The 18,661-nt window shown below is 37.1% G+C and overlaps 1 protein-coding gene across 1 annotated transcript; it reads right to left on the bottom strand.

Moving 5' to 3' along the window:
* Positions 1-4,583: 4,583 nt before the first annotated feature.
* Positions 4,584-15,571, bottom strand: LOC306878322 (homocysteine-responsive endoplasmic reticulum-resident ubiquitin-like domain member 2 protein). Its single transcript, XM_079430598.1, has 9 exons — positions 15,269-15,571; positions 14,179-14,536; positions 12,445-12,522; positions 11,689-11,790; positions 7,800-7,933; positions 7,569-7,694; positions 6,348-6,671; positions 6,143-6,245; positions 4,584-5,175 (listed from the first exon to the last, which is right to left on the bottom strand). The coding sequence occupies exons 2-9, from the start codon at positions 14,323-14,325 to the stop codon at positions 4,999-5,001; spliced, it is 1,191 nt and encodes a 396-aa protein (XP_079286724.1). The 5' UTR covers positions 14,326-14,536; positions 15,269-15,571; the 3' UTR covers positions 4,584-4,998.
* Positions 15,572-18,661: the final 3,090 nt, after the last annotated feature.

The following is an 18,661-nucleotide window of genomic DNA, read 5'->3' as shown; positions in this document are numbered from 1 at the left end:
TAATTTTTAATTTAAAATTATGCTTTTAAACCTTTTTAATTCTGTGGAATTGTTAAAAAAGTAAAAATTGTCATGTATTCTTTATTTATTTTTAAAAAGAACACAATTTGTACCAACTAAAACCCAATTTTCTATCACTTCAGAATAGTTCTCTGGTCCTTGTTTTTTAAATGCACATTTATTGATTAGTTCAAATAAATGGATTTGCGAGCTAAATCCTCAACAATTATCTGCTTGTTTCTGACTAATCATACACAGGGGTGACAGCAATTATCATTTATTATTCCGCATGTGTTATTAGTTTGGCAGGACACTACAGGACAGGAAATGTCTGAGGTATCTGTAGCATAATTCTAAATATAAAGATGGCTTCTCTATCACACAGCCATCACTATCATGGCAAACCAACAAATCGATAGCAGGTCGTTAGTCACCGTTTCACCAGAAAGAAAAGGCACTTCTACCCTCTGATAAAAATCAGTTACATCCTTTGAAAATAAATAAATAAGCAAATAAATAACATCCAGTGAGAGGCTGATTGGATTAAAGAGATAGCAGAAGGGCGGTCTGAGGCCGTGAGCTATGGAGAAATAAATTGAAAGGAACAGTTCACCAGGGAGTCCATTTTAAGAAATAAGAGTGTCATTTACACAACAAGGACTGCCAGCTAAATCTAATGTAATTTCATTCAGTTTTGCATGTTTTTTTTTCTTCCCGTCATGATTCTTTAATTTTCCCTAAGACAAAAGGAGCACATTTCAATGATATGGGCAGGAATGGAAAAGTGTCTGCTGTCTTTGCCAGTGAATTAAGGTTAACCCACATCCCTGTCAATAGAGTCCACGTTCTTGATTGCCTCTATTAAACACTGGTCGACCGTAGTTTTATAGATGCCTCACTTACTTTTATTTGAAAAATACATACATAATTAGATGGTAATTTCAATTTCTGAATCAAACAAAACACTTTTTTCTTGAATACTTGGAACGCCTTACACTCTCATTTAATAGAGGATAGAATTTGTATAAATTTGTTTAAAATTGCTCCGAGATGTTCAGAGAGAAAGGGCCTGATCTTCTTAATATTGTATAATGCAAATCTGCAGTTTTAGGAATGTGGTCTGAGAAATTCAGCTTATCATCAATCACTCCAAGGTTTCTGGCTGTTTTTGAAGGAGTTATGGTAGATGAGCCTAACTGGAAGCTGAGATTGTGATGAAGCGATGGGTTAGCTGAAACTACAAGCAGTTCTGTCTTAGCTAGGTTGAGTTGAAAGTGATGCCACGCTGAGATGCGACCAGCTATCGTCAGATCATCAGGAGAGGTAGAGTTGAGTGTCATCAGCATAACAGTGATATGAAAAGCCATGTTTCTAAATGACAGAACCTAGTGATGCCATGTAGACAGAAAAGAGAAGTGGTCCAAGAACTGAGCCCTGGGGCACCCCAGTAGCTTGATGTTGCGACTTGGATACCTCACCTCTCCAAGATACTTTGAAGGACCTATCAGAGAGATAAGACTCAAACCACTGGAGTGCGGTTCCCGAGAAGCCCTTTCTCAATAGGGTTGACAAGAGGATCTGATGGTTGACCGTATCAAAAGCAGCAGACAGATCCAGCCAGATAAGTAATGAAGATTTGGAAGCCGCTCTTGCAAGTCTTAGGGCTTCAACAACAGAAAGCAAGGCAGTTTCGGTCGAATGTCCACTTCTGAAGACAGATTGGTTACTGTCCAGGAGGTTGTTCTGTGTGAGAAAGACAGAGACTTTGGTTGAACAACTCGTTCAAGTGTTTTTGCAATGAAAGGAAGAAGGGAAACCGGTCTATAGTTCCCTAAAAGAGTTGGGTTAAGAGTGTTTTTTTAAGAAGTTGAGTTATACGAGCCTGTTTAAATGCTGAGGGAAAAATTCCAGTGTGAAGGGATGTGTTAACGATGTGAGTGAGTGCAGGTACAACTGCAGGAGAAATGACTTGAAGGAGATGAGATGGAATAGGATCAAGCGGACAAGTAGTAGGATGACTGGAAAGGATGAGTTTAGAGAATTCTGCCTCAGAGAGTGGAGAGAAGGATGTGAACGAGTGTATGTTTGCTGGTAAGATGTGTTTGATAGATTGCGGTGTGGAAAATTGTGCAGTGAGGTTTGTAATTTTATTAATGAAGAATGTGGCAAAGTCGTCAGCTGTTAGAGATGATGAAGGAGGGGGAGGAGGAGGACAAAGGAGGGAAGAAAGTGTTTTAAAGAGCATGCGAGAGTTAGGCAAATTGTTAATTTTGTCATGATAGTATGTCCTTTTAGCAGTGGAAACATTAGCAGAGAAGTCAGAGAGGAGTGATCGATATAATTAAGGTCAGTAAGATTTTGTGATTTGCGCCATACCCTTTCCGCAGCCCTGAATTTAGAACAATGTTTTTGATCAGATAGCCAAGGGGCAGAAGGGGTGATACGGGATGGCTTGGAAGATACGGGGCAGAAAGTATCTAAACAAGACGTCAGAGTGGAACAGAAGGTATCAGTAGCACTGTTAGCATCAAGAGAGGATAACTGTTTATGGGGAGGAAGCGAAGACCACATTTGCAAAGACCATAGCAGATAGCCGGGAGGGTGAGAGTGAACGCAAGTTACGTCGAAAAGTGACATGTGGAGGGGTATGTGATGTGTCAGGAATCATGTTGAGGTTAAGAGTGAGGAGGAAGTGATCTGAGGTGTGTAGTGGAGTAACCAGCACATGATCAGTGGAGCAGTGTCGTGTGTAAATAAGGTCCAGTTGGTTGCCTGATTTGTGAGTAGCCGTAGTTAGCACTCTCTTGAGATCAAAAGAGGCAAGCAGAGTGTGGAAGTCTGCAACCTGAGGTTTATCTAGGTGGATGTTGAAGTCTCCAAGTAAGACTAAGGGAGTACCATCCTCGGGAAAGGTTGAGAGCAACAAATCTAATTCTTAAAGTTACCTAGTGATCCTGGAGGACGATAAACAACTACAAAATTGATTTTTAGAGGGTAGGTAAAAGTAACCGAATGTGATTCAAAGGAGCTGTTGATATTCAGAGATGGTAAAGGAATACATTTATTAATATTATCCAATTATTAGAGATGAGCAGACCAGCACCTCCACCTCTTCCAGTCAAACGGGGGGTGTGGGAAAAGGAGAAATTATTGGAGAGTGCTGCAGGTGTAACATTGTCCTCTGGTTTGATCCAGGTCTCTGTCAGGGCCATGAGGTTTAACCTTGAATGACTAGTAATGGAAGTAATGAAATCAGCTTTGTTGACAGCAGACTGACAATTCCAGAGACCAATAGAAAAAGAAAGTAATGTATTAGCAGACATAGGCAAAGTGCGCAGGTTGATAGGATTGCACTGTCTACAGTGTGTGATGTGTGGTTTGCGAGTGGTAGTGATAGTATTGATCTGGAAACACATAGTAAGATATATATATAATTTAAATTCTTATTATCCAATGAAAGGTTAGATTTCTGTGATTATTTTTAATAAAAGATCAAAAGTATTAACAATGCAGATTGATTTTCACAGCCTTCTTTGATCATATTTACCAAGGGTGCCGATATTTTTGGCCTTGACTGTATACTATTAATAATATTTTGGATTTTATATATATATATATATATATATATATATTTGTTTATCATTTGGCTTGGTTGTTGTTTGAAAACCACACGCAAAAACCACTGCTGAATTAAACCTTCTTACTCAGAAACAGCCTTTGTGACAACTAGCCCCAGTCTCCTCTAATTTATACAGTTATCAATCACATTGTTTTTATCCCTTTCTTGTATTTCTGCAGAAATCCACTTAATTCAAGCAAAATAATTTCAACAACTACATTTGTCTAGGTCTATCCAACAAAGGATGGAGTCATGATGAAATCATGGTCTGTCAGACAGAGATCTGTTCTCCTGATAAGAGTTGTCCTACCTTGGGAAGAGGGACTATAACCCAATTTGTCCAGTTACTTAGTGGAGTCCGGGTGAAATGAGCCCAATAAATGTCTCTGTCATGCATAATTAATTGTGTTGTTACAATGAACCGTACAAAATCCATCTTCATTTGATTAGAGGTTTTCTGAAGGCACTGAAGTGCATGATGGTCTACTTTGTCTCCATCTCACCTCAGTGCCTGAATATGAATGGACGGAGGGCTGTAGCTCTGGAATGCAGATGGCAGATGAGCTTTTATTTCAGAATGTAAAAACTGATTTTGTGGCATTCAGGTGGCATATACATACACACACACACGTGCCAGCTCTTACCAATGCCATGCAAGTATGGACATGAACATGAATCATTAAGAAATCCTTCCCCAAGGAACAATAATTCTACAAAATAGTTTGTGCAATACATGTATTTATAAAATAGGTAGCCTTTATTTCTTGAATTTGTTTTTTCAGAGTAATTCCTGCTCCTATATATATGCATGTGTGTGTGTGTGTATATATAAAAGTTCCATTTAATAGAGTAAAAAAATATATTATACATAGAAAAGAAGCATCTTTGAAATCTACAAATTGTGGTGCCCACTAGTGGTGTACCAGTTGATCAGCTGAAATCAAAACCACTCATTACAATAAGAAACCAAAACCTGATTTTATTCAAAAACACACCTTATTTCAATGAGATGCATATATTCATATCTGTAAATATTTACTATTTATTTACACACAAGGAAGAGAAAAATAGTTATGCACTAAAGTAACTGCATGATTCACTAAGTCTTATGCGTTTTTCAACCAGTCTTGAGAAAAAACGTCTTTCATAAGAACATGGACAGCACATCCATGAAACCTAACCCCGACTTGACAAAGGCGGGAAGAAAAGCGTTAGGCAATGGCATGGGGTAAAATTGAACACCATTGAAGCAGCATTACAGACTTGCCAGCACATGTCAGACCATGTTGTATTTGTGTTTTATGTTTTATTATTATTTTTTATGTCTATTGTCGATTTCTTCTCTCCCCTGTCCACAGACAATGCGGAGACATCCGAGTTCAGTTGGCAGCCTGTGGAGGTCCCTCAGGGATGAGGGAGGTGAAGAAAGTGCTAATGAACGACCAAGCGGCCGACAGGAAGCCCGGCTGATGCGGGTCTGCGTTCATGGGATCTTCAGGACCTTCCTCCCCACTGTCCCCCTCGTCATCCTCCATTCCCTCATCCATCATACGCTCCTACAGAGAGAGAGAGCAAAAAAGAGATTGGTAAGTTTGTTTTTTATAAATAAAAAAACAATAAATCCACTGATTTGGTTCACGAGAAAGATGCGTCTTAGTTTCAATCAATCAGTTTCAGGAAGATGTGTGACCATTTTAAGATTATTGGTATCAGCCGATAACTGTTAAATATGTACGTTTTTAACTCCCCTGACAGTCTTAACCATTTATAATGAGCATTTTCTATTTTTTTTTATAATGTTTTTAGACATTTTATTCAATAATATACACTACTGTTCCAAAGTTTGGGGTCAGTAAGATTTATCTGAAAGAAATGAATACTTGATTTGAGCAAAGTTGGATCAAATTGATCAAAAGTGATAGTAAAGACATTTTTAGAATGCTTCTAATTTCAAATAAATAGATTTCTATTTCAAATAAATGGTGTTATAATGGTATCAACTTTCCAAAAGATAAAATAAATAAATAAATAAATACAATAATTGCTGCCGCTGAAATTTTAGCTTTGCAAAGGAATAAATTAAGTTTTAAAATATATTAAAATTGAAAAAAGCAATATTTCATAATATTACTGTTTTTACTGTTTTTGCACAAATAAATGCATAAGACTTATTTTCTAAAATAAATGCTAATTTGTTATTAGAGCATTATATGTACACATGCATCTTTAAAAAGTTTAAACAGACCGAACACATTATCATCTCTATTCTCCACATTTTAAAATAACAGAAAAGTCATTAAAAAACTAACAAAAATATATTGAGACCTAAAAAAAAAAACCTTTAGTTTCAAAAGGGAATTCATACATGGGCACAATTTACATTTCATCCTCTAGGGAAACACATTTTTAAGATCATGGAAAGCAAGTTCAGTCAAGTGTCCCCAAACTTTTCTGTTCTGTCAGTATATCTTGCTTTCTAGATATCCGCAACAATATCAACGAAAGTTGACCTCTATAACTAACCATCTCTTGCATATCCTGATTTTGCTCAGCCTCATCTTGTGGGTCTTCTCCAGCTCTTGGATTCTGCAGTTCTGCTCTAAACGGAAACCAGCCAGCCTGGTGCCTGGAGTACACAAACAGAGACAATGAAGCGCAAATACAATGTTCAACTTCCAACAAGTCAACTTCTGCTTATCAGGAAGCTTCTATTTAGTACACAACCTACAGATAAACCAGCAGCATGGCACCGATCACCACGACAAAGCGGCCAAAAGAGGAATAGAAATAGACGATGCTGAGCAGAATGGCAGCACGTGACACTGTGTACATCCAGTCCAGCCAGTCTCGGTTGAGCTCATCGTCGTTCAACATGGCTCCTCCCTGAGCATTCATCTGGATGTTGGGGTTGGCAGGGTGGTCCTCGGGGGCGGGGTTTGGCCCCATAGGGGCTGCAGGTTCGTTAGGTCGAGCTGGCTGAGTGGTGGGGCCAGCACTGGGAGCGGGAAACGGGGCCACGCTGGACGCCCGGGAGGCTGCCATGGCTGCATGACTGAAAGATTGTGAATAAAAAATTATGAACAAAATACTGCACATGGGTGAATTGTGCACATTAAAAATGAAATAAAAATTAAAAGTGAGTGAAGGAAGTAAAAAGGGTGTTTTGATTTCATGTTGTCTTTATAGACAAAAGGGTAACACTTTATTTTAAGGTGTCCTTGTTACATGTACTTACTATTATAATAACAATCAATTATGCATAATTACATGCAAGTAACACTAAGCCAAACCCTAAAGCAAGTACATGTAGTTAATTAATATTACTCAGTACTTAAATGTATAATTTCACTGTAACAAGAACACCTTAAATAAAGTGTAAACAAAAAACATATATATACATATACATACATATATATATACACACACATATATATACATACATACACTACTGGTGAAAATATTTGAATAATAATCTTTTTTTTTTTGAAAAAAGTCTCTTATTCTCACAAAGTCTTCATTTATTTGATCAGAAATACAGTAAAAATAGTTAAATATTTTTACAATTTAAAAGAACTGCTTTCTATTTTAATATGTTGTAAAATGTAATTTATTAATGTGATGCAAAGCTGAATTTTCAGCAGCCATTAGTCCAGTCTTGCCGAAATAATAATAATGGTGTCATTATTTTCGATGTGGAAAACAGTTCTTGCTGTTTAATATTTTTGTGCAAACAGTGGTAAATTCTATGATGATTTATAAGATTAAACATTTTTCACTTCTGATAAATTTGATCACTCTTTATTATTAACTAATCAAAAAATTTGACCTGTAGTATATATTTATACTGATTTGCACAACTGTTTTCTGAAATCTCAGTATGAAATGGCTCAAATACATTATTCAGGGTCCTAGCCTCATATTTAACAACAACTGGGTCGTAGTAACTTACTACTGCATGTAATAATGTCGGGCATACATCTGCTGCCACCAAAACATTTGCATCGGCATGTACATGGGGTGGGCGGGGAAACCAGCAGCGGGACCACCTTGCATGGGAAGAGGCATTCCTTCAGGCCTAAGTGGGAATGAAATATCCAAAATGAAACTCAAAGGCCTCAAAACTCAACTCCACATGTTTTGCCTCGAGTGGGTTATCTGAGAGTTTGATTTGTGTGTTTACCTCTGCATCACACCAGTAGGGGCAGGATTGAGGCCATGTGTTTGTGTTGGGTTCCCCCGATGCCGTAGACCATCAGAGTTGGCTGGAGTTTCTTGACTTGGGGTAGAGTATGAGGAGGATGGACTGTCTGACGTCTAGGAAGAAAAAAGAATAATGGACATGAGGTTAAGAATTTACAATAAGGTCTTATTTGTTAACATTAGTTAAAGCATTAAAGGGTCCTAATATGCTCTTTTGCAAAGTCTTGATTTTGTTTTGGGGGTGTACTAGAACATGCTCATGCTTGGTGGTATGAAAAATCACATTATTTTTCACATAATTTACATTATAACAATACCTTTCTCCCCAGCCTGGCACAAACGGCTCGATTAGTTCTGGGTTTTATGAAGGCTCGCCTTTCGAAAAACTAAATGCGTTGTGATTGGTTAGCTGTCCAAGTGCGTTGTGATTGGCGAACAGCTTAGACGGTAGGGGTGTTCAACTTGAAGCGGCGCTGCTCAGAATGATCAGTGTATGATATCAAAGTACCGCGAGAGCAATAATAGACTTTCGAATCGCTCTCGCGGTACTTTGATGTCATACACGGATCATTTTGCACAGCGCCGCTTCAAGTCGAATACACCTAGGCGTGTTCGACTTGAAGCCGCGCTGCGCAGAATGATAATATATCCGCATGCACGGACATTGCAAGACATATTAAAGTGGTAACGTAATTGTTGTTTTTTTGGCTAAATCACGTTTTAGATAGGATGTCAACAACAGCTTAAATAACTGAATTGACTATGTACAGATAAGTGCAACGGTAATGTATTATGTTTATGGTTCTTTAATTCTAACATGAATTGCAGTGAAACTGTTATACAGTTGAATTTATTTATTTATACCATAGTTCCACAGACTTGCACTACAGGTGCATCTCAAAAAAATAGAATATCGTGAAAGTTTTTTTTCTTGTAACATTTCAAAAAGTGAAACTTTCATATATTTTAGATTCATTACATGTAAAGTAAAACACTTCAAAAAAATGTTTCGTTTTCATTTTGATAATTAGAGCTTACAGCTAATGAAAGTCAAAAATCAGTATCTCACAATATTAGAATGCTCATTTGAGTTTCAATAAATACTATCCATACAGTATAAATTATGGGTATCTCTTGTTCTTTGAAACCACAATAATGGGGAACACTGCTGACTTGGCAATGGCCCAGAAGATGAACATTGACACCCTCCACAAAGAGGGTAAGTCACAGAGGGTTATTACTGAAAGGGGTGGCTGTTCACAGATTGCTGTATCAAAGCATATTAAATGCAAAGTTGACTGGAAGAAATTGTGTAGGAAAATGTGCACAAGCAACAGCGATGACCGCAAGCTTGAGAACACTGTCAAGCAAAGCAGATTCAAACACTTGGGAGAGCTTCACAAGGAGTGGACTGAAGAAGGAGCCAGTGCATCAAGAGTCACCAAGCTCAGATGTCTTCAGGAAAAGGACTTCCAAGCCACTTCTGAAACAGAAACAATGTCAGAAGCATCTTACCTGGGCTCAGGAGGAAAAGAACTGGACTGTTGCTCAGTGGTCCAAAGTCCTCTTTTCAGATAAAAGTAAATTTTGCTTTTCATTTGGAAATCAAGTCCAGTGATTTCTCTGCTTGAAGTCCAGTGTGAAGTTTCTGAAGTCAGTGATGATTTGGGGTGCTGTGACGTCTGCTGGTGTTGGGCCATTGTGTTTTATCGAGTCCAAAGTCAATGCAGCCGTCTACCAGGAGATTTTGGAGCACTTTATGCTTCCATCTGCTGTCAAGCTTTATGGAGATGCTGATTTGCTTTTCCAGCAGGACTTTAGCACCTGCCCACACTGCCAAAAACACTTCCAAGTGGTTTGCTGACCATGATATTACTGTGCTTGATTGGCCAGCCAGCATGCCTGACCTGAACCCCATATGGAATCTATGGTATATTCTCAGAGAAAGATGAGAAACAGTCGATCCAGCAATACAGACGAGCTGAAGGCTCAATAGTGCCTCAGCAGAGCCACAGGCTGATCGCTTCCATGCCATTCCTCACTGATGCTGGAGTTTGTGCTAAAGGAGCCCTGACCAAGTATTGAGTGCATAAATGAACATACTTTAAAGAACTTGAACTTTTCTGTTTTGCAAATCCTTTTTTTTGATTGATCTTAGGAAATATTCTAATATTTTGCGATACTGGATTTTTGACTTTCATGAGCTGTAAGCTCTAATCATCAAAGTTAAAACAAAAAAACTTTTGAAATATTTTACTTTACATGTAATGAATCTAAAATATATGAAGGTTTCACTTTTTGAAATAAGTTACAAGAAAATTTTTTTACTTTTTCACGATATTCTAATTTTTTGAGATGCACCTGTACTTGTGGCAGCATATATATGCAAATTAATTCTCTGCCAGCGGGAAGCGCTGTTGGAGCGGGAGAGATCGAGGTTTCGCCGGTAAGGCTGTACAAATAACTGCGCTCCTCTCACAAACTGCTTTATCAGACAGTGTTGCCGACATAGCAATTTTGTTGCTAAATTTAGCAACTTTTCAGACAACCCTAGCAACTTTTTCTTCCAAAAGCACCTAGCAACAAGTTTAGCTATTTTTTATATTTATTTGGCAACTTTTGATAAGTGACTCATGCATTTTCCATCTAATTTACACAAAAAGAGGAAATTAAAGATGCCTAGCAGTACACGCATCACATGACTTAAGTTAGCTGCTATTTGCAATTGTTAAATTTAATAATCATAATAATACTTGAATAACTGAATCATTGTTCGTACCTTGTTCACCTTGTTAGTAGCTTTGTACCTGCGATTGTTGATCAGTTAGTACACTAAGAAAAATATCTAGAAAAATTGGAAAAGGTCTTATATAGAAATTTTCCAGGATATTATCCGTTATCTCTTGTAACCCCGTAACCCGAAAACACAAAATACAATGGTTAATTTAAAATGCAGGTAAAAAACCTGTAAGGAATAAGGAAAATTCCTTCATATTAACATAGTAGATTGTTCCCTATTTTTACTGACTTTTCTTAGAGTGTAGTTTTACTAGCTAATAAAAATATAAAACTTAAATTGTAATCGTTCAAAAATGTGCAAGTTTATTAATTCATTGAATTATTGAACAATAATTCCATTTTAAAAAGTTATATTTTAATATTATATTAGCATTTATATTATTTTATGAACAAATCTAAATTAGATTAAATCTGGTTTCGATTTTGAAACGTGTAGAGCTCAACCAAGCATTCTCCCCACCACCCAACCATTCGAATTTCCATAGGCAGGATTTATTTTAATGATATTTTGCTTTGTGATAACACAAACACCAGAAAACAACTTTGTAGTCCAAACGAGCCGTTCGCTGTAGTTCTTGAATTTTTTTAAACGAAATATCTCCCTTTGGAGTGGACTTTGAGATTTGTAACTTTGTAGATCTTTTTATGCCCAAACATACACACTGACGAATATTCAAAAAGTGAAAAAGCATAATAGCACCCCTTTAACTAACATGACCTAACAATGACCAATATATTTTCTTCATTTATTAACCTTTAAGTTGTCAAGTTGCTACTAGCAACTGTTTGGTTACCAGCATTCTTCAGAATATCTTCTTTTGTGTTCAACGGAAGAAAGAACAACTTGAGGGTAAGTAAATGACACAATCTTCATTTTTAGATGAACTATTCCTTTGACATCAACTAAGACTTATAAATGCTGTAGAAGTATTGTTCAGTGTTTGTTAACTAGTGTAGTTAACTATGTTAACAAATGAAACCTTATTGTAAAGTGTTACCGACATGATAAATGGGAAAAGGAACTTTTCTTCATGAATTATATTTTTCTTTTTTTTAATCTATGCACTCACTGAAGAGCTGGAATCGTTGGTGCTAACAGGGCTGCTGGAAGTGGGGGATGACGGGGGGCTTTGTGATGCACACACCAGGTGGACCATGTGGTATTCATCTTGCTGTTGGGGTTGAAGAAATCCAGTACAAAAAACCTGAGCTCTGGTAAAATACTTTAAAAGAATACAATATATACACTTTATGTGTGATTAAAAAAAAGTGGTCACTATACAAGTTCATGCATCATGTTTGTGTCATTTGTTATTGTTGATCAATGGGTCATCTCTCAATGTTTTTAAAATGCCATGTCAGGTTAGTTTTAAAAGAAAGTGGAATTAGCAACAGATCTTTTCTTCTGCATTGTGACACATCCGAGTGAAGCAAGTTACAACAATGAGCTTGGAATTTTTCAATAACAAAATTTTAAATAATGAAACATCTGCATGGATGAACCGTTCACAATAAGATCAATAAGACAGGGTGAAATTCAATTTCATGCCGACTTTAAATAAAAAGAATAAAAGAATAAAAATCATCCCAAGACCATTTGTGGTTGGATGGCCTAATATATGTGCCATAAATAAAAATAAATAAATAAATAAAATAAATATCATGATGTCAGGTTACAAAGGTTTTAGGAGGTTAAGAGGCAGTTTCAACATCTCAACAACCAGAAATACTCAAACTGTTTGAAGCAACATCAGACTTCTCTTCAAATCACTTGGCTTGTTTTTGTACGTTGCATCTGATAAACAAATCAGGGAACAGAACTGTACCTTTCTTAGCACATCCCTCAACTGCAAGTGATCCTGAAGAAGCCGTCCAGAATAGACAAGTCTCTGATCCTTGGATGACTGAAAGAATGCAAGAAGGGTTTGATTAGAAAGGTGTTCAAATCTCAAGACAAAAATGTCATTCATCATCACTAAGTGGCAGCAAAGTATATGGAACTAGAATCTGAACTGCACAGCTCTGCATGGGGCTCTCAGACAAAATAGCAGCAATGCCAAACATTCCTGTAGAGCAGGTGGCATCTAGCTGCCATTTCCTGAATTCAAAAAGCAATTTCATAGGCTTCTTCTAAAAACACTTTTAAATCATCATAAAAACATGTTTCAAATCATTTAGGAATAAGACATAACCTTGGCTAAAATGTTAATTCTGTGATTTATGAATAGAAAGCTCTTTAACAGCCATAAACAAACCTTTCTTGAACGTCACAGCACAGAATGACGACACACTTAACTGCTTATTTCAGGTCCTTAAGTATGAAAATAAGCAGGCCACCCAAGATGTAGTTGAGTGTGTTATTTCATCTGAACATATTTGGAGAAATGTAGCATTAGGTCACTTGCTCACCAATGGATCCTCTGCAGTGAATGGGTGCTGTCAGAATGAGAGTCCAAACAGCTGATACAAACATAATAATCCACACCACTGACTCCAGTCCATCAGTTAACATCTTGTGTGAAGTCAAAGCTGCATGTTTGTAAGAAACAAATCCATCATTAAGGCGTTCAAGTTTAAATCGTCGCTTCTGGACAAAATACCAGTCCATAAGCCAAAAAAACACTCCCTCCAGTGACATATTTGTTTAGAACCGTTTTGGACTGTTTTTGCTTGTAAACAATAATTAATTGTTTATAATGGGGAAGTCGTGGCCTAATGGTTAGAGAGTCGGACTCGTAATCCAAAGGTTGTGGGTTCGAGTCTCGGGCCGGCAGGGATTGTAGGTGGGGGGAGTGAATGTCCAGCGCTCTCTCCACCCTCAATACCACGACTGAGGTGCCCTTGAGCAAGGCACCGAACCCCCAACTGCTCCCCGGGCGCCGCAGCATAAATGGCTGCCCACTGCTCCGGGTGTGTGTTCACGGTGTGTGTGTGTTCACTGCTGTGTGTGTGCACGTTGGATGGGTTAAATGCAGAGCACGAATTCTGAGTATGGGTCACCATACTTGGCAGTATGTCACTTCACTTCACTTAATCTGTGCATTTCTCTCACCTTTTATTTATTTTTACTGAAGAAAGCAATGTTATGGATAGAGGATTTGTATATCAGCCAGAAGTAATGGTTTGAAGTTAAAAATATCTTAATGATGAATTTGCTTATTGCAAACGCACAAAACATGGACTAGAGTTGTGTGAATTACTTTTGGATTATCATGATGTTTTTATTAGCTGTTTGGACTCATTCTGACGGCACCCATTCAATGCAGAGGATCGACTGGTAAGCAGGTGATGTAATGCTAAATTTATCCAAATCTGTTCTGATGAAGAAACAAATTCATCTATATCTTGGATGGCCTGATGGCGAGTAAAATTTTTGAAATTCTCATTTCTGAGTGAACTATTCCTTTAAAATACTGCACTAATGATTAGTGAGACACTAACATGGTCATACTACTAAACAAAGAAAGAAAATGCTCCTAATATGATTGTTTACATAAATACAGCTCTTGGATAATTGGCAACAGACTCACTTACTTTATAATAGAATAATATAAACTCACCGGCTTGCTAGGATACACTTTGGATATGTGTTTTTTCAACTTTTCTACTGTCCAATTCAAAAAACAATTGATGGTCTGGTCATCATACTTCTGGTTGGGTGCCTTAATGACAAGAGTAACAGGGCTGTCAACTGTGCCCTGGTCCATGGTTCATAATAAAGCAGCTCTTGAACTATGAAACAGGGAAGTCACACTGCACCGGTTGTCCTGTTCAAGGGCAGGGATGTTTTCCTTCCTCAGACTTGATTCATGGTTGATAAACTATAAAAGTATCCTTCATGTTGCTCTCCAGGCAGTCTCAGCACCCAACATCAGTGAGAGGAATATGGCAGAGGCAGGTGGATGCACTCAAGCCAGCCTTTAAAGAAAACAGAGGAAGAAGAAATGTGTTATGACATATGTTAAAATACGTAAATGAAAATGTGAATCTTTCTTCTGTGTAAAATACCAGTTTTGCATGCAAACAGGCTTGATAAATCACACCGCAATGCTAGTTAAAAATAAGGCGATAAGCTCATTACATTCTTAACACCTAGCACAAAGCATGGCAGCTGTGTAATGAGTCAAATATTAATTTTATGTGCGAGACGTGCTCAAAAGTCACATAAAATTATTAATTGGGCGATTCTGGCAGTTGGACCAAATCTACATATAATGATGTACAGCTCAAACTATTTACTAATTGACATGTGACATTTACATATATGACGATGGCAGAAGCTTTAATAACATAGAACAATAGAATAAAATAATTAATACGAGAATAAATGCATCATGTTCAGTCACCAAGCACCTACAGATCCAGACTAGCACTAGCACTATATACATATAATGACCTCAGACTACCTGTTAGTCTGCTTGATCAGAAAATGCATATGACTTGCTAAAGTTTTCTCTAAAATGAGTGTTTAACGATAAATTAACAGTAAGTTACATGCACAGAAAACAAACATCAGACGATAATGACTAGCTAGCTAGCCAGTGAGCGAACGTTAATCCCACAGACAGCAAGACCGCTCGTTATGAGTTAACATTAAAATAAAGACACTATTTTAAAGGCGTTTGAAGGGAAAGCAAAAATTATACGTACCCGGGTAAAAAAATATCTTCCCAAAGATTGTTTTCGTGTAAAATGGAGTCGGGCGTAACTCCGGAAGTGTCGTCAACACAGCAGAACAGAGCATTTGGAGATGCTTCCACATAAAAGTAGCACGACTGCACTGATTTCTTTCTCTTATCGAATACAGCTATGGGGTATTGTAGGCTGTTCCTAGGTGTTTCATCTCAAAAGACAAACACCGGTTGAGAAAAGATAAGGCCTATATCACACTTCCGCGTTCGAAAAGCGGAAGATTCGAAAAGAACTTCCGCTGCAGCCTGAGCCTGTATCAATGGCTGAGCCCATAGCACGGCATTGTTGTGGATAATTTATGTAGAATTCAGCACATATACGTCTTCTAAAGACACCAATCTCAGTTTACAGCAATTAATTGAGTATTATGAAACGAAGGAATATGTTGTCAAGATACCCCGTTGTGTATTTCGTGACTTTAACAGGAGCGCGCGAGCCATACTGTATGTGTATAGGCAATAATTCACAGTCTGATCACCTTATTTAATTACAGAGCATTAGAATTAGCCAACTCTTAAAACATTAATTATGACTAAAGGCTGTATAGGAGGATTACATTAAAGGATTATGGAAAACTTGTTGTATTAAACATAATGCTCTCATTTTTTTGCATCACTTTATGATGCAATCCTCTATAATTGCATCAAACTGTAGTTGTTCAAATAAAGAAATGAAAACAGAATATTTTCCCATAACTTTATATGCACCTCAAAAGAGTTCATCAATCAGTCAAAATGAGTAATTCAAACCTCAAATGAGGGAGAATTTTTGATAAGCATTTTTGACTAACAAAAAGTGAAAAAAAAACAGGGGTTTCTAATGAAATCTTTATAATTTAACCTAATTCTAACGGTTTCTATGGAAGATGGTGTATGCTTTAACATTAACAATTAAATATCTTGTTTTAAAAACAATATGTATACATTAAACAACAAATTCTGAAACAAATCTAAATATTTAATAGAAATAAGTATTTTTAAATCTCCCAAAAAAGTGTTCACATTACACACATAAAGCCAATTCCTAAAGAAGGCTAATGATATCTTTATAATTTTATGTAATTATAAAATGTTCCCATGAAAGATGAGTGTGTGGGTATGTTTAACATGAAAAATAAATACTGAATACAAAAAATAGAGATATGTTTTAATCTCACAATTAAGTGCTCACATTACATACAGAATAAAGCTAGTTCTGAAATAATCAGTATTTTGCGGCACAGCTCCAAGAATCGTTTACAGTCCAGTGTATTTTGTTATTATAAAAGTCAAGCCATATATTTTTTCCTCTATTTCAGATCGATTGAGATTGCTTCAATTTGTTTAAAACCTCCTGAGTAAGTCTTTTGCTATACTTATTAATCTTGTGATGGCCTGGCATCCATCCAAGGAGAAAGCGATGAAAGTCGGTCCAAGCGAAAGCGAACATGCTTCGCCATTCTTTCTCCAGCTCTGGAAAGCTGGCCTTCTCGTCCAAGGATTTCCTTAGCTCTGAAAAATAGTGATCGAGAAGGCCGGGCACTATCTTTTCACACTCCTTCTCATCCATACAGCTGCCCAAAAAATAAATAACGTCCTTCATCCCACACCCTCCACCAACATACTGAAAATCAACAGCTGCAACCTGTAAACCGTCTTTGGAGAAGCAGAAATTAGCTAGTTTTGCATCACCATGCAGAATTGTCTTAAAGCGGCAGTTGTTGAGGATGCTGTCTATCTCTGCAGCAGCTGCTTTGAGTTTTTGATCTGACATGGCTTCTAGCTCTTCAGGCCTTGTTTCTACATGCCAATACTGACTCGCATCCCTCCAAGTGGACTCGTAGTATTTCACCATAACCGCTCCACAAAGTCTGAATCTTTGCACCAATCTGCAGAGACTTTGCTCCACATGCTTTCAAAACGAGGTCTTCGTGTTCCTGCTTCATTCTGGAGACTGAAATGAGCAGAACAGAACAGTTGGTTTTTGTCACAATATTTAATGCATCACCTAGCGCCAAGTTACACGTAAGAAGTACTTATTAGTACTAGAATAAAAGCCAGATATAAACAAATTAACTTTTAATTTTTGTCTGGAATTGACAACTGAGATAATTTAGGAAAAGTCTCAATAAAACGATATTTTGGTCACAGCTTGATCATTGAATGAATAAACATAAATGTCAAAATAAAACAAAAATTAATGCAAATCATTAAATATTTTGTCGTATCTCAAAAGAGCAAAGGATGAGTCGTAAAAAAACAACTGCTGCTGACTTTACAGTACACCTATGTTTACATTTACCTTGAGTAACTTGAAGCGAAACGTGTACGGCGAGAATGAGGGTTCATCTTCCGGTATACGGAACAATGCATTCTGGGAAATGTAGTCTTTGGATGAATAAACTGAACCTCAGTATTATTTTGCCTATTGTATTCCCATTATTATTTCTCAGAAAAGATAATTAGATACCATAAGGAAATTGACTTTTTTTCATAGTGTGTTGTGGGTAGTTAAACAAAATGTCTAACTATAATGTTATTAAGCCTTTTGAGTGGCCGTTTTACGATCTACCATGACCTGGAATGCTGGGAATCATTTAAAAGATGAGTAAGAAAACATAATCGTTTTGAGAAATTCAGAGTTTTAATGAAGCTAAATAACATAATAATATAATGGCTTTTAGAATCAATATGATTAGCGCTAGAATAACAGAATTCTGGCTGTTGCCCTTTGTCATATCTTAACAAACAAACACTCTTTATATTTTTTCTGTTTAGAAAAAGAGCAGAAGATGGGGTGTCTGGTGAAATCGAATGAGATTAGCAGATTCAAACATTGAATAGCCTACAGAGAAAATATCCATAGCATTATAAGGGTTTCAGTTCATCAGTGGATCATCACAGTTTATCAGGTGAGCACAAATGATTATATATTTCAGTGGGCTGGCTGCCATCATTTTCTTGAGCCTCATCAATCATCTCTTGGTCTTGTTTGCTGTACATCTTCTAAAGATCCATGCACCCTCCACTAGGGGCCAGTCTGGGCTTTATACTCACCATGAGCAACATGGCATAATTGGGTTGCCCTCTCCATCCTTATTACACCTCCTATGTTTTTTATTGTGGAATAGAATTTCATACATTACATTTACATTTACATTTATGCATTTAGCAGACGCTTTTATCCAAAGCGACTTACATTGCATTCAAGTTACAGTTTTTACATTTTATCAGCTCTTGCTTTCCCTGGGAATCGAACCCATGACCTTGGCGTTGCTAGCGCCATGCTCTACTAATTTGTTCAATTAAAACTTTATGAGAACTCTACAAAGTATTTTGTATTATTATATTGACTTATAGTGTTAATTGTTTT

This window comes from Barbus barbus (genome assembly GCF_936440315.1).
Source record: "Barbus barbus genome assembly, chromosome: 12".
In the NCBI taxonomy this organism is placed as follows: Eukaryota; Metazoa; Chordata; class Actinopteri; order Cypriniformes; family Cyprinidae; genus Barbus; species Barbus barbus.
Note: the sequence above shows the minus strand (reverse complement) of the source record. Positions and strands in the feature narration are given on the sequence as shown.

Bases quoted from the DNA above. Each gene is read 5' to 3' on its own strand.
- LOC306878322 (XM_079430598.1), bottom strand. From the start codon at position 14,325: ATGGACCAGGGCACAGTTGACAGCCCTGTTACTCTTGTCATTAAGGCA. The intron at 7,934-11,688 runs GTGAGTGCATAG...TTTTCTTCCTAG, and splicing joins CCAACGATTCCAGCTCTTCA to ACGTCAGACAGTCCATCCTC. The intron at 7,695-7,799 runs GTAAACACACAA...ATTCCCACTTAG, and splicing joins CCTACTGGTGTGATGCAGAG to GCCTGAAGGAATGCCTCTTC.